Genomic DNA, 14363 nt, shown 5'->3' on the forward strand with positions numbered 1-14363 from the left:
TCACCTTTTTAGATGAAATGTTAATAAAAATTAAAGCTATAGCTAGTAGCATGCCTGTGTTTGGGCTCCTGGCCAGCAAATAGGCCATCTGTGTGAAAGAAAACAGACGAACAATTTTGGACTCTGTTCTCTCTTGGTTACGCTGAGAACTGACCTCACCGGTGCTTGCTCAAATTAATCGCCTTCCAGGTTGTGTTTTCTCGCCACAGGAAACTTTTTCCCCCCCCAATGCAAACCATGTGGGTTAAACTGAGAATACAAAAGCAAAAGCTCCCCACGCCCACAAGACCCTTCTGTAGCTGGGAGAGCTGTTAGAGGTCCCCGGAGGCCTGATCTTCATCACATACCATACATAGGTGGAGAGCTTGTTATTCCCAGGTCTCCGCCTATGAGAGGATACCCCCATTGTTTCTGAAAATGCTGACCAGGACTCATAACTTTCAACAAAAATTCCTCTACTCCTACAACAGCAGCACAGGCAGAAGCAGGAGTAACAGATAAGTGTTTTGATGAATTGCAAGATGGACAGGGCTTGCAGTGCCCCCAGCCCTGCTGATACCAAATGCCTTTAAGATACAGCCTTTCCCATCCTAATCTACAAAGGAAACAGGAAAAAGGAACTTAAAACTCCCTGTGCTCAGACAGAAATGAGACTGTTACAGCCTGCTTCTGTGCTGTTCCTTCTTGCCTCGAACTTGTAAACAAGAGCTAGCAGAACATGCAAGTGGAAAGTCACAAAGCTCTGGGTTTTTGAAAGGATCCTTGGGACCTCATGCACATCTGTGGACGCTGGATGGAGAGATTTGGGAAAGCATGGACTCTTTAGCCGGCCTCGTGCTCTATGGAGTCAGCTTGCTCCTTTCTGGTAAGGTTTGGCTTTATTTTATTTTTATTTCATGTTTTAAAAAATAGCGACTTTCTGGGCTCTCTCACCAAATCTTAGTGCTGGTTAACCAGGGGTGGCTGTAGTCTCTAGGACTCTCCAGTTAATATATGTACTCAAAGCCCTTGTGGCAAAAACTGATTTTTTCTAGAGCTCTTTTGGGTGATTGCCTCCTTTGTAGCCATAAACTCTCTGTGGACTGATTAAGTCACCTGATTTAGAAAGCTCTGTTTATTACTGTGCACTGTTTTCTTACTCCTCATTCTGGAGTGCTTCCTTATTAATAAACCAGAATAAAACTTGGTTTTACCTGCTTCAAAAAAAAAAAAACCTTCAATTTTTTAAAACTAAAATTCATGTCAAGTATTATGGGGGCCCACTTAAGACAATGTGCAGACTGTTGTTGTCAAATAAGAACAAAAATATTTTTCTGTAAAGATTTCATATTCCCACCCTATTTTAATGAAAGCAGCCAAAGTCTGGGCTTTGTAGTACATAATCTTTATTTCACTTTAGACAATATTTGGCATATAGCAATTCATAGTGCTTATTGGTCCAGTGAAGCTAAAGCTTAGACAGTTACCCAGATCACTGGGCACAGGAGAGTACCAAGACCTGGTGTGGCATTAAGAAGTGGTTGGCCAGAATGTGTTGGGACTTAGTGTACTTATTGCACAGATTCTTTCGATAGTGGTGTGCCCCAGTAGCTTTCTTCACCTGTGTGACACAGGCTGAGCAGCATTGAGACCTGAGTGGCAGATCACACATACATTATCATTGCCATCAGTCTCTTACCTCTGGCTTGAAAATGTTGTAATTATTATAATGGAAATTAAATTGATATTGGAAATGAATTTGGGGACATTTACTTAGCAGCGCAGTTTATATTCTTATTTTTCTTTGATTGAAATATTAAGTATTTTAAAATTCAATAAGATAACAGAATCGCATACAGTTTGTTCTATATCACTTTCAAAAATAAATGTATTGGAGGGGCTGGGGTTGTTGCTCAATGGTGGAGTGCTTGCCTAGAACATGTGAGGCACTGGGTTTGATTCTCAGAACCACATGGAAATGGGTGAATAAAATAAAGGTATTGTGTCCATCTATAACTAAAAAAATTTTTTAAATAAAAGAATGTATTGGAAATTTGATTTTTTTGTTGTTGTTGTTTGTACTGGGGATTGAACCCAGGGTGCTTAACTCCAGCCCCTTTTTTATTTAGAAACAAGGTCTTGCTGAGTTTCTGAGGCTGGTTTTGAATTTGCAATCCTCTGTGGCCTCAGTCTCCCATGCCAGTGGGATTATAGGCATATGCCAGTGCGCCTGGCAAAATTAAGTATTTTAAAGAGTAAGAATGTGTAAAACAAATTACTAAAAATGAAAGATTCTCTTAGATGGTTTCAGTATATAGATTGTTTTTATTAATGCAAAATGTTGATTTCTGTATAATCACCTTTAAATCATTATGATTCCCGATTTTGGGTTTGCTTTCTTTCCTGGACCCAGGATTTGCTTTCTTTCCAATTGTCATATTTATTAGTGATACAAAATCTGAAACCAATTCTACATTAGGGATGAAAGGACTGCAAATTCCAGGTGCCTTCAGTTTTTCTGATGTACCTTTTAGGTTAAATAATACACAGAGCTGTTTTAATTCACTTTTCCCCATAAATGACCATGTTGTATCACTTCGCAATTAGAAGCTTAGAAACATTGTCACAAAATTAAACAACAACAAAAAATTTATGTGGCCAAAAGAGTTACTATGTGTCTGACTTCAGTACCTTGAAGAAGGGGGTGGGGAGAAAGAACCCCCCCCCACACACACACACAAGCACTGATTTCCAGAGAATAAGCAGAGGGCAGGGAGGAGGTCATGTTCTTGTGAGACAGAAAGGGGGACCCTAGCAATGTTAATTTCTGGGGTAGGTTTGTTGTGTGGAGTCCTATCTTGTGTTCTCGGTTTTAGCTTCTGTGAACATGAATGCTCAAGGCTTGGCTGTTGCAGCAAAAGCAATCTAGCTTGCTCGTGTCCATAGCTGTAGGAACCCATTCAAGCCAGACTCCACTGCAAGACTAGAGCAGTGGGGCAAGCGATGTACAGCTTATAGGTTTCTCTCTCGTCCAATGGGTAGTTTCATACTCCTTTTTTTTCTTGAACCAAGAGATTGGAAAAAATACAGTCCATTTGCCTCAATAAAAGTGACTCAGGTTGGTGAAGATGCTGACCCATAAGAGGTTGGAGGAGATACGTAGCTGTCAGAAACCTTCCCACAAATTCTCACATTCTTATACTTGCCTTTCCCAGTTGAGAATCATTGCCAACTTCAGCTTGCAAACAAGTTCTCATAAACATATTACCTTTTCCTTACTCTCCCGTCCTCAAACTAGGTAGTTCTCTCTGAAGAGTTGAATATATTTTCCCCTCCTGCACCAGAATTACTCTTTGTGCTTTATTATGGAATGTGCTTATGTGATCAACACTGATGCAAAGGGAAAGTCTCTGGACACATGTCTTCATATCTCTTTCCTGTCTCATTTGACATTTTAAACATTGAATGAATTCAGAGATGGCAGAGATCTTCTCTGGGGTGGCAGAGGAAATGCAGTTATTGGGTAAGGAAAGTGGGCCCAGGTGGAGCCTCCTTCTTAGCCAAGATCTTGGGCGACTAGAGTCAAGGTGGAGTAGTCAAGGGTGGAAGTCTAGAAGCTGGGATCAAAGACACCCCTTGGGATTATTCTCAAAGGAGAGAGGTTTTACTTCCTTCACAGATGTCCCCTTTATGCATCCTCTTTTGTAGGGAGGTCTTAGCACTCCCCTTTCAGCCCTGTCCTGGGAGAACCTCCTGGAAGAGTCTAGTTCTTTTAAGAATCTCTCCAGAAGGGAAGGAGCCTTCCAAGACCATCTCAAAAGACTGTATGTGCTCTGAGGGATTTAGATTAATGAGCTCTCAATTCTTCTGAAATTATCAGTGTCTCCTAAGGCTGTACTCATTAAAAGATATGTATGTGTGTATGTGTGTGGTTGTGTGTGTGTGTGTGTGTGTGTGTATGTGTGTGTGTGTGTGTGTGTGTGTGTGTGTGTGTGTGAGTGAGAGAGAGAGAGAGAGAGAGAGAGAGAGAGAGAGAGATTGTGTTATTGTATTATGTGCCTGTGCCTGTTTGTTGTGGAGGACTTACTTGTTAGCACACAGAATTGGGATTCAAATAGATTTCTCTAGGCTACAAGGGTTTACTAAAACCAAAAGATACCCTTTCAAAATAGATAAATGCAAAGCTGTGCTTGGATTTAGTATGTTCAATGTAGGATAGAACTGACTTGAAAGTTTCTTATGACACCCAGGATTTTGGTAATACATAAATTTCATGGGAGCTAACACATGCTCTACTTGCTAAAAAGATAATGCAGAAAGTATATGTTGCATTAGCAGAAATCAAAGGCCCAAATCAGAAACAGTAATCACTTCACTCCAATCCACAGCTTAGAACACAGCCATTAAACACCCCAAGAAACTTGACAACAGATATACTGGGAAAGTCGAGGGATCGAAAGCATGAAGTCACAGATGTGAGATGATAATGTCAAAGCCCCAATTGGATACCTGTAAAAAGTTAATTTCTTGAGGCCATATTAACCTCATCTTTTATGGATGAGACTATCCTTTTCTCAGGGTTGATATAAAGATCGAAGGTGATACTGCATGTAAAGTGCTGAACCAGTAAGAATTCTCTTAATAAGTGAAGCCAATATAGTCAGAGGAGAAGTGTTGCTGTGAGGACTACCATGCTAGTCAAGAGTGATGTCATCTTTCCCAGGATTCAGGCAAGTCTCTCACTATTCAGTGTCCTCCTACAAGAGCTCAACATTATCCAGTCCCTCAAATCTTGCTCTGGCCACTCCTCGCTCAATAAGCCAGCTCACTTCACCCACTATTCAATGTTTCCCCTACCCATTCATCCTTCTCATGGCCCTTCTGCTTCAACCAGGCCAATCTCCACAATCTACACGTTTTCTTCTTGGCTCTTGTTCATGCTGTTCCATCCATTTGGAAGTAGCATTTTTTCATCTTCATTCTCCAAACAGTTCAGCTCTGCCTGCCTGGGCCAAACCTGTCCCTTGCTGTTGTTCTTCCCTTAGTTCTGTGCAGCCCTTGGAGGCTGTGTCTTTGAGCTCTGGACACATGAATTTAGCCCAGTAAGCCTCTAAAATATTTGAGAACAGATGTGATTTCTTTTCTATCCTCTTATTCCATGTATTTAATGTCTAATGATTTTTATTGAATAAAATTAAAGGTGGTAAACAACCACGACAGATCTGAAAGAAAAAGGAAATGTTGTAGAAAGGGTTTCAGCCAGGAGGAAATAATAGTAATAAATAGGTATAATCAGTTTTTGTAATTGTTGTAAGCAGTATTCACTCTTATCCTAAAAGTTTAGCTTATGTTAAATATTTCCTGTCAACAAAGTGAAAAGAAAACTTCCTTCTTCCCTTTGTTGATACATGATACATTCATAAAGGTATGTTTAAGCAGGTCTTTACTTGATGTTAGATATTTCTGATTTGGACTTTATAGTTCTGCAAGTAAACATAGTACAAATGCTAATAAAACATTTTTTAATTCTTGAAAATCTCAGATTTTGTAAATACCTCTATTTTGAATAATACCTATAACATATTAACACAAAATTTATCTAATATGCCTACAATTCATCTTGAGTTTTTCAAGGACTACAAAAATTGTCTTTGATGCAATGAAGCCACAACATCCAAACTAAGCCTGAATATTTGTTTGCTTTTTGCAGTGCTGAGGAGTGAACCCAAGGCCTCACACACAGTAGGCAAGCACTCTGCCACTGAACTATACCTTCAACCCTTAAACATAAATATTTAATTGAATGTCTAAAAACACAATGTCAACGTATTTAAACTTAATATAAAGAAAATGAATGATATTTGAAAACAATTTTAGCTTGAAGTTTTCTCACTTTCCAAGAATTACTAAATATCAAGAATATTGCCAAAAAGCACAGCCAATCTGAGTTATGAGTAGCCAAATAATTTTAAAATCAAGACAAAAAGGAAAAAAAGAAAGAACTTCTCATCAGAGGGAGCACTCTATAAGGAGCTAGGTAGGGGTGTGAAATATCAGGGCAAACTTAAGGAAGGAAGTTGAGTCAATTTGGGGTATAAGATGGAAGTAGTTTTTTAAACTTTTAAAAATTCTTTTTAGTTATGCATGACAGTAGAATGTATTTTGACATCTACATGTGTGGAGTATAACTTCTCATTCTTCCTGTTGTACATGTTGTGGAATTACACTGGTCATATATTCGTATATGAACATAGGAAAGTAATGTCCCATTCATTCTACTATCTTTCTTATTCCCATTTCCCCTCCCTTACCTTCTTTCATTCCCCTTTGTTTTATTCAAAGTACTTCCATTCTTCCCTAATCGCCTCCCACCCCAAGTAGGATAAAGGTTGGGGTCAGATCAGAAAGGGCCTTAATAAACATTGGGGTCATATTGGGAAGGGCCCTGTAGGTCATTGGAAGTAGTTTGTGCCTCACTCTGTATGTTGAAGTTTAGCAGGGTGCTTGTCCTATCATATCATATCTGATTTATGCCTTGGAAAATTCACTCCAATAATAGGGTGGAGGATGGATTAAGATGGCAGGGACTGTGGGCTAGGACCAATTTGGGTTTTCAACATTTCAGGAAGGAAGGTTATAGGGATGAACTGGGGTTTGAGTGGGCCTTAGGTTACAGTTCCCTGTGGGAGGTGGACTGAGGGAGGAGAGTCATCAAACTTCTGCATTCTTACTTGGATAATGTGGTACCATTCATTACGTTGGGAAACATGGCAGAAGGAACTCATTGGAGTTGGAGCAAATAATGATTTTGAGGTTACCTGTAAAGGGAGATAATTAGCAAAAGGTTGGCTCTCTAGATCTGAAGTTCAAAAGAAGGGGGCTGGGCAAGAAATTAAGACAAAGAAATCTGTAGTTTATGGTAAGTAGAGTCAGGGGCGTGGGTATAAACCAAGACTTAAGGGAAGGGAAAGAGAAGATGTTCAAGGATTTGATGAAGCAGCAGCAGTCAGGGAGTTGGTAGGAAAAGAAAAACCAATTAGATTTCTTTTCCTGGGATTTTAGAGAATTGGAATTTCAGTCACAACAGAAGGAGCCTTTTAAGAAGGGGATCAGTAAGACAGGGACAGCAGGGTGACAGTCTCCATGCTTGGCACTGGGCATGGGTCTGCAAATGTGTTATTTTACAGGGAGCCAGCTGTATTGGCAGCAGTGCTGGAGCAGGGCTGGGAGGGGTGTCAGAAGATCAGCTGGCGTCTCTCCCGGCCTTCAGGAAAGGGAATGTCTAAAGTTGCCTCCCTTATTTCTGGAATTTTAACTGATAACCCAGTTCCCACCAGTCTGGCCAGACTATTCCTTAACTCTCTGCATTACACGTGCAGAATGATTTTTTAGATGGAGCCAGGCCTGCTTCCTCCCACCCATACACCCCCACCCTCATCTCTTTCTGTCCCTTCAGGAATCTGATCATCTTTCTCCCCTAAGTATCTGCCAAAAAGGAGGAGTACCTTCCCATTATTTGGGAGTTGTGTCTAACATAGTGTGGGGGTGACAAAGACAGGGAGAAAATATAAGGACTAGTCAGAGCATGCGGCCGGGTGTTGAGGGTGGCTGCTGTTTGCTCCCTGCTTGTCACAGAGGCTGTGACAAGCAGGGAGCACTGGCCTGACAGTGAGGTGTGTGTGGTGGCCACACCCATCTCAGCAGATCTGTCAGCTTTCCCGCTTTTGTTAGAGGGTGATATCATGCTTCCTGGGGGGAGCTCTGGAAGACAATGCTCAGCCACTTTCCTCCAGATACAATAGGCGGAGCCAGGAAGGCAGTATTGACATTGCTGGGGCCAGGAGGCACTCAACTGCTCTGTGGCAGTCTAACGGTGAACCAGCTTAACCTTGGCACACACAGCCTGGGTTGTGCAAGGCGTCGGGCTGCAGGGCCAAAGAGGACACCGCCCTGGGGCCAGGAGTGCTTTATGACGATGTGGAGATCTGGGATGGACTTCAACTTCCCATCCCATGTGTAAACAATCACAAAACAATAACAGTACCCAATAACAACAACAACAACAAAAAGACTACCATAAAGTGACTGCTTCTATGTGTCAAGTGTTTAATATGACTTTTAATATCTCACAACTTTGCACAACAGGTACTATTGTTTATTTTTTTTTAATAGACAGAGTAACAAAGGCTTTCACAGGTTAAATGACTTGCCCGAAATTAAAATATAGTAGGCATACATTATTTTGAACTGCTCAACATTCCTACTTTTCAAGAACTGCCTTACTTTCTCTCTGTGATTCTGATGGGACTACCAATCATTGATCACAGAATGTTCCATCTGTTTAATAACTGATTCAAATGAAGAATGCAGGACCCAATAGAGTTATTTAGACTTCTTCCCTGAGATTTATGAGGACTTTGAAAACAAAGCTCTTTTTTCACTGAGGATACTATTTGGAGTTAGCTACTGCCCTGATCACCTGAAGGAAGCTGTTCTTTCCTGGGAGCAAATGAGGCCCATAACACAGAACAGAACCAAGACAGGCATGATGATACTATTTGATCCCTGGGTCTATTGGTTTGGAATCAGAGACCCATCCCTACGTCTTCTGGTTATATAGACCAGTTTCTTTTAGTTGCTTGAGCTATTTTGAATTGGTTTCTCTATCTTAAAAGTGAATCATCCTGAATGACCTTGTCTCATCAGAAATGATGGAGACAAGAGTTAAACTGAGTGACATAAACCCAAATTGTGAGCTCTTTAAAAATGCTTCACCATGCTGTCTTCTAACTAGTGTTTCAGGGTCACCTCAGGCTGGTTCCTGGAAGATGAGGCTAATAGGGCCTATTCCTGTGGTTTCAGGGAAGATTATTTAAAAAAAAAAAAAAAAAACTACTTAAAAGTACTTTTACAGTGTTGGTACATAGTAAGCCCTCAATAGAAACCAGATTTTCTTGATTGTTTGCTTATACACAAAGCTGCAGCCTCTCAAGCTAGTCCTTTTAACACAGGCTTCCATTCTCTGGTGCACACAATTCATCCTCTGGAGGAGACTCCCTGGCTTCTCTTCAGGCCTTAAGCCTGGTTTGCACCAGAGAGAGGTGCTTAGAGCTATGAGTTCTTGGGCTTTTGCTAAGTATCTGAATTGTCAGGTGGGGGATTTCCTTTTGTGGCTCAACCAACTGACAAGATGGGGTTCTCCTCTTTTTCCCTGCTGGCCTACAATTTCCTCTCTTCTCTGGGTCTTGACGGAACAGAGGCTCTAGAATGATTTGTCATCTATAGATCCCCATCTTATTTATCCTGAACCTGTTACTTTCTAGTTATTGACAATTTACTGAATTCAAGTGGACTCTGCCTTGCTTTGGATTAAACTTGTTACTGGATTTTTGGGAACCAGCTTGCAGAGAGAGTCTGTGAGTCTGTGTTTGGGGGTGGCGGGGCAGGCAGCTCTGCCTCACTTCACTGCATCTTCTAATTCTTCCTTCCCTTACGCTCAAATCTTAGTGTCCTTACCCCTGGCATCTTGTCTTCTAGGGTTGATTTAAACATCCACCTATTTTGCTCTTCATGGCTCCTCTTTCAGGACCTAAGAAGAGGCTGCTGGTATTGGTTAGTTATTGCCAGTGACTTTTCAGGGCCAGCCTTTGCCTACTGTACCAACCTCTTGCGACTCTCCATCCCTCATGGTGTGTTACAGTTGTGTTCCTTTCATGCCCGGCTCTTTGCAGTTCCCAAATATTTCTTTTCAAGCCTTCATGTCGTTTTGTTTCTTCTGCCCAGAACACCTTCTTCCCTTTCTCTTCACCCGCCCTACATACCCATGATTAAGAGGGTAGCTCAGGTGTCATCCCTTTAAAGATCTCAGACCTCCTTACATGAATTAGGGCCCTGCTTTTGCCTGAGGCCAAAAAATGTGCCCTGAGGCAGGTCCACACCTATAGGCTAGTTACCTAGAAGGTCATTCCAGGGAAGAGAAGTGAGAGATTCCAGGTGAGAGACCAGGGCAATGGAACTGTACCAGGATGCAGTTCTAAGAAGTTTCTGAGAAGTTCTACAAGATGACATGCAGAATTAAGAATGAAATGGAGTGACATTTATCCATTGCTGTCCTACCCTTCTATTGAGGGTGATGTAGTAATTCAGTGGGCTGCTGCTAGTGAGAATCTGAGCTACAGTTAGATGGGCTCTGGGTGAACTACTTAGAGATTGCACCTGCTCAGAGCTCAGAAAGTGCCTCTGCAGGAGCAGCTAGAACAAGAGCTGGGATGGGGGCTTACGCTGATGCCCAAGAAGGGTCAGACAGAGGTACCCTGTGTTTGCCTCTGTCATAGTACTTAGAACATTAAATTGCAGTTTACAATTTACTTGTTGTTTTTGCCCGCTGGACTTTGAGCTGTGCTTGATATTTCAATATTTTAGCACCAGGCATACATTGTACACTAGTGCCAGCAGAGAACTGATTTAATAAATAACTTTGCTTTAGATTAAATTTTCTGAACTAGTGCATCTCTAATTGTCATATATACTATTGCTAGCTTGCTAGATGATTTTATGTGGTACTCAGAACAATATTTTAAGTTGTAATATTTCTTTGTATATTAATTCAAGTTAATAAACTTGAATTAATTTTTAAAATAGTTATGGAATAAATTATAGAGGTAGCGTGCAAACCAAGTAAGAACCACAAAAGCAATATGTGAATGAATGCAGGTTGGGAGATCTGCTCTAACCAATCTTGTCCTTTAATCTCATTCTTTTTAGAACTATGTATGTACATGTGAGTTCAAATAAACATATTAAAACAACTTGTATCCTAGTGACAGGAATAAAGTGAAAGGGTCTCATGGAAATCAGTATGTCTCAAAGGACTGCCTTGGGCTTTAATCTTGCTTCTCCCAGGAATCCTGGAAAGTTGGCATTCTTAGTCAAACTACAGTCAAGACTTACTTTATGCCTTGGATACAGGAAAGGTCAGGCAATTAGGCAGCAAGCCTTTCCTATCAATGGAGAAAAGGGTAGGTCAGTTTTATTCATTCATTCATTCAAGCTAACATTTATTAAGTTCTTCCTTCATCCTGGAAATCTGCTAGGCATTGGCCCAAACATAGTGAAGAGAAGAGCCCTAGCTCAATCAGCTTGCAATCTGGTGGCTGAGAAGCCCTACTCTAAGATAGGCAGACAGAAGCATGGGAGCTGGGGCAAATAATCCCAGGAGACAACTGGGGTCTCACCAAGAGGTGACATTTGAGAAGGATGGCTAGGATTAAGCCTCATGGATATTCAGTTATGGAAGTGAGTAAAATCATTCTACGCAGAGGGAAAATCATGAAAAAATGCAGGATAAAACATTTAAGAACTTATGCAGTGGTTCCGTGTGGCTTTACTGTCAGGTACATTGAAGGAGGTGGCAAGGAAGAAGTCGAGGAAAATGGGTTGAGAAGAAGGTAATTTGGCTCGAGATGGGCTGAATGGCAGGGACAAAGACATGTGGGAGCCTTCAGGATATAGCAGGAACTGTGCAAGGGGGCGAGATGGCATGGGGCCTGTCCGGAGAAGAAGATAGCATGCAGGTTTGGGGATACTTACATCAAGGGGTAATGTGGAGAGAGGAAGAGGAAACACAGGGTCTTGAAAGGTTAAGCCAAGGGAGGAGGGAGTTTCAACTACGTCAAAAATTGTGGAATCCATCCCTAGCACTACAAAAAGGAAAAATAATTGTGGAGGCAGGAGCAGGAGACATAGACTGGAAATGTTGGCTACTTATTACTGTTGCAAAGCATTTTTAGTGACTGTGAGAGGCTTAGGTTTAGGAGTAAGTAGGAGGTGGGGAAATAGGGCAGGTAAGCAGAGATTGCTTTCTGAGAGATGGCTCATGACCTGGCAGGTTCCATGAGCTTTACTGTAAGTTTGATTAGAGAGCAGGCTGGTAGAAAGGAGGTCAGCTCCTTCTCTCTGTCAGCATTAGCTCCAGATTCTAGGCAGGATATACAGGGGTTTGAAGAAGGAGGGAAAGAACTGTTCCTTCCTAGACACACTCAATTTCCTCTGAATGTCATCCCCAAATTACCTGAAGTAAGCAGTTATTTTACATGGTATTTAGGAACTACCCACGGGGTGGATGTTTTTGAGGAGCCACACAGTTATCTAGAATGACAGAATAATAGAATGATCAGATTTAAAAGATTATCTGTCCCAGTATTTCTGCAGTATCTTTATAGAATACCAATAATTCCCAGAAGATCATAGAATCCTTTTAAAATTTTTGTTTAATTATGATTATTATTTTTTAGAGGTGAGGTCTCATGTTGTCTAGGCTGGCCCCCAATCCCTGGGCTCAAGAGATCCTCCTGCCTCAGCCTCCCAAGTAGCTGGGACTACAGGTGTGCACCTCCACACACAACAAATCCATTTTTTTCTTCTACTAGTTATCATGTGGAGCTAATGTTCTGTGCCTGTGTAAATCAGATATACTGATTTACATTAACTGGCTCATTTTACAGGTTCTTTGCTCAAATTCACTCAGCTCATTAGAACCTAAGTTCCTTCACTTTCACCAAGTGTGGAAGGGGATATAAATTAGAGCTTAAAGAGGGTACTGTGTGGCACAATGCCTGAGCTTGCATCCAACTTTGTTATGGTTTAGTTATGAAGTGTTCCCCAAGAGATCATGTGTGAGAAAATGCAAGAAAATTTAGAGGTGAAATGATTGGGTTATGAGATTTTTAACCTAATCAGTGCATTAATCCCATAATAGGGATTAACTGGGTGGTAACTGTAGTGTATGGCTGGAGAAGGTGCATCATCTGGGATGTGCCTTTTGGGATATATATGTTGTTTGCAGTGAAGGGAGTTATCTCTCTCTGCTTCCTGATTGCCACGTCTTAAACTGTTTTCCTCCTCCACACCCTTCTGCCATGATTTCTGCCTCACCTTGAGCCCAGAGCAATGGAGTTGACTGTCTATAGATTGAGACCCCTGAAACTGTGAGCCCCCAAATAAAATTTTCTTCCTCTAAAATTGTTCTTGTCAGGTCTTTTGGTCACAGCAGTGAAAAACTGATTAAAACAAACTTTATTCTTGTATGGGTTAGTTTTTCCTGTGTAACAAACTACTTCCAAAACTTGATGACTAAACCAATACTTGATTGGTCATGTGCTTTGGGTTCTTTGAGGTTTGACTCATCTAAGGGTGGCCTGGGATGAGTGTTTTTGCCTTAGGGTGAAGCGGCTGGGGCAGCTCTGCTTCTTGCTGCAGGTATGTGGGTTGTCTGGGTGGCTCTGCTACTATGTCCTCCCTCTTGGATCAGCAGGATACCCAGGCTAGTTGTTTTCTTGGTGATATTAGAAACACAAGAGGGCTTCATAGAAACAAGTAACGAAGTGAGGTTTCTTAAGGCCGGGGCTTAGAACTAGCACACTATTACTCTCAAATTGATGTACCAAGCCTACTCTCAAAGGCTAGAAAGTACACTTGGTCCCAGAGCAAGTATGCAGAAGGAGAGTTAAAGAGCTGGAGCCAATAATTCAACCACCTACAACCACTACCAGCTTGTATCATGGTGCAAGTTACTTGGCTTTATCTGTAAAATATGCATCACAATAGTCCCAAACTTGAGGGGTTTTAGTGGAAGAATAAGTGAGTTAATTCATAAATCATTTTTTAGAGCAATGCTTATATTTAGAAAACACAAAGTAAATATTAGTATTAGCACCAATTTTATCCATCTAATTATCACTATCCCTGCATGTGGAAGATTCACCCCTAGAGTGAATATGGAAAGGTTTCCTTCACAAATTGGCCTAGTGTTAGTGCATTCTGTATCAGCAAAAGGACTCAAAGGAGTGATCTTCTGAAGAATCCCCAAATCATGCATTTATAATTTCCCCTTTTCTGTGAATAAGTGCTTCATAGCATAGACTTCAGGCCCCTGGCAGCATGAACCTGCTTTGCACTGCCTGGCCTGCCCAGCCCCCTTCATCCTGTGCATCTCACACCCAGGGTCAGCAATGCTTTCCACACAAGCCACCTGCCAAGAGGTGTAGAACTGGAGCCAGAAACACATGACAGCTGCAGAAGCTCAGCCACATTCAGAGGCCTGTAGTAATCTCCAGGCCTAGACACAACCCTGACCACAGAGTCAGCCATCAGTGAAGTATGATTCTACTGTGAGTAATACATGAGTCCTGCCAGCTGCTTCTGGAATCAAACAAAAGGCACTGTCATTGCCAGCTACGGGGAAAAATCACTGTTGACTACATCATTGTTCACCCATTAATGCTGAGGAGAGCCAATGATGGGCTAGCTTCTATTAGGAGCCTTATTATTATTATTATTATATCCTGTGGGTCACTCTCTGATGAAACTCAAGGATTGTGACTCCT

At 41.4% G+C, this 14363-nt stretch overlaps 1 protein-coding gene across 2 annotated transcripts in view; it reads left to right on the forward strand.

Annotated features, from left to right (window-relative positions):
• The first annotated feature begins 363 nt into the window (after positions 1-363).
• Tek (TEK receptor tyrosine kinase) overlaps positions 364-14363 on the forward strand; it is a 109709-nt gene continuing 95709 nt past the window's right edge. Inside the window, exon 1 of one of the 2 annotated variants that reach the window (XM_026387884.2) lies at positions 364-865. In XM_026387884.2, coding sequence (XP_026243669.1) covers positions 814-865 — 52 coding nt within the window. In that variant the 5' untranslated portion in view covers positions 364-813. The remainder of the gene's footprint in view (positions 866-14363) is intronic. The other variant, XM_026387885.2, reaches the window with a different exon arrangement.

The sequence above is a fragment of the Urocitellus parryii genome, chromosome 4 (assembly GCF_045843805.1).
Source record: "Urocitellus parryii isolate mUroPar1 chromosome 4, mUroPar1.hap1, whole genome shotgun sequence".
In the NCBI taxonomy this organism is placed as follows: Eukaryota; Metazoa; Chordata; class Mammalia; order Rodentia; family Sciuridae; genus Urocitellus; species Urocitellus parryii.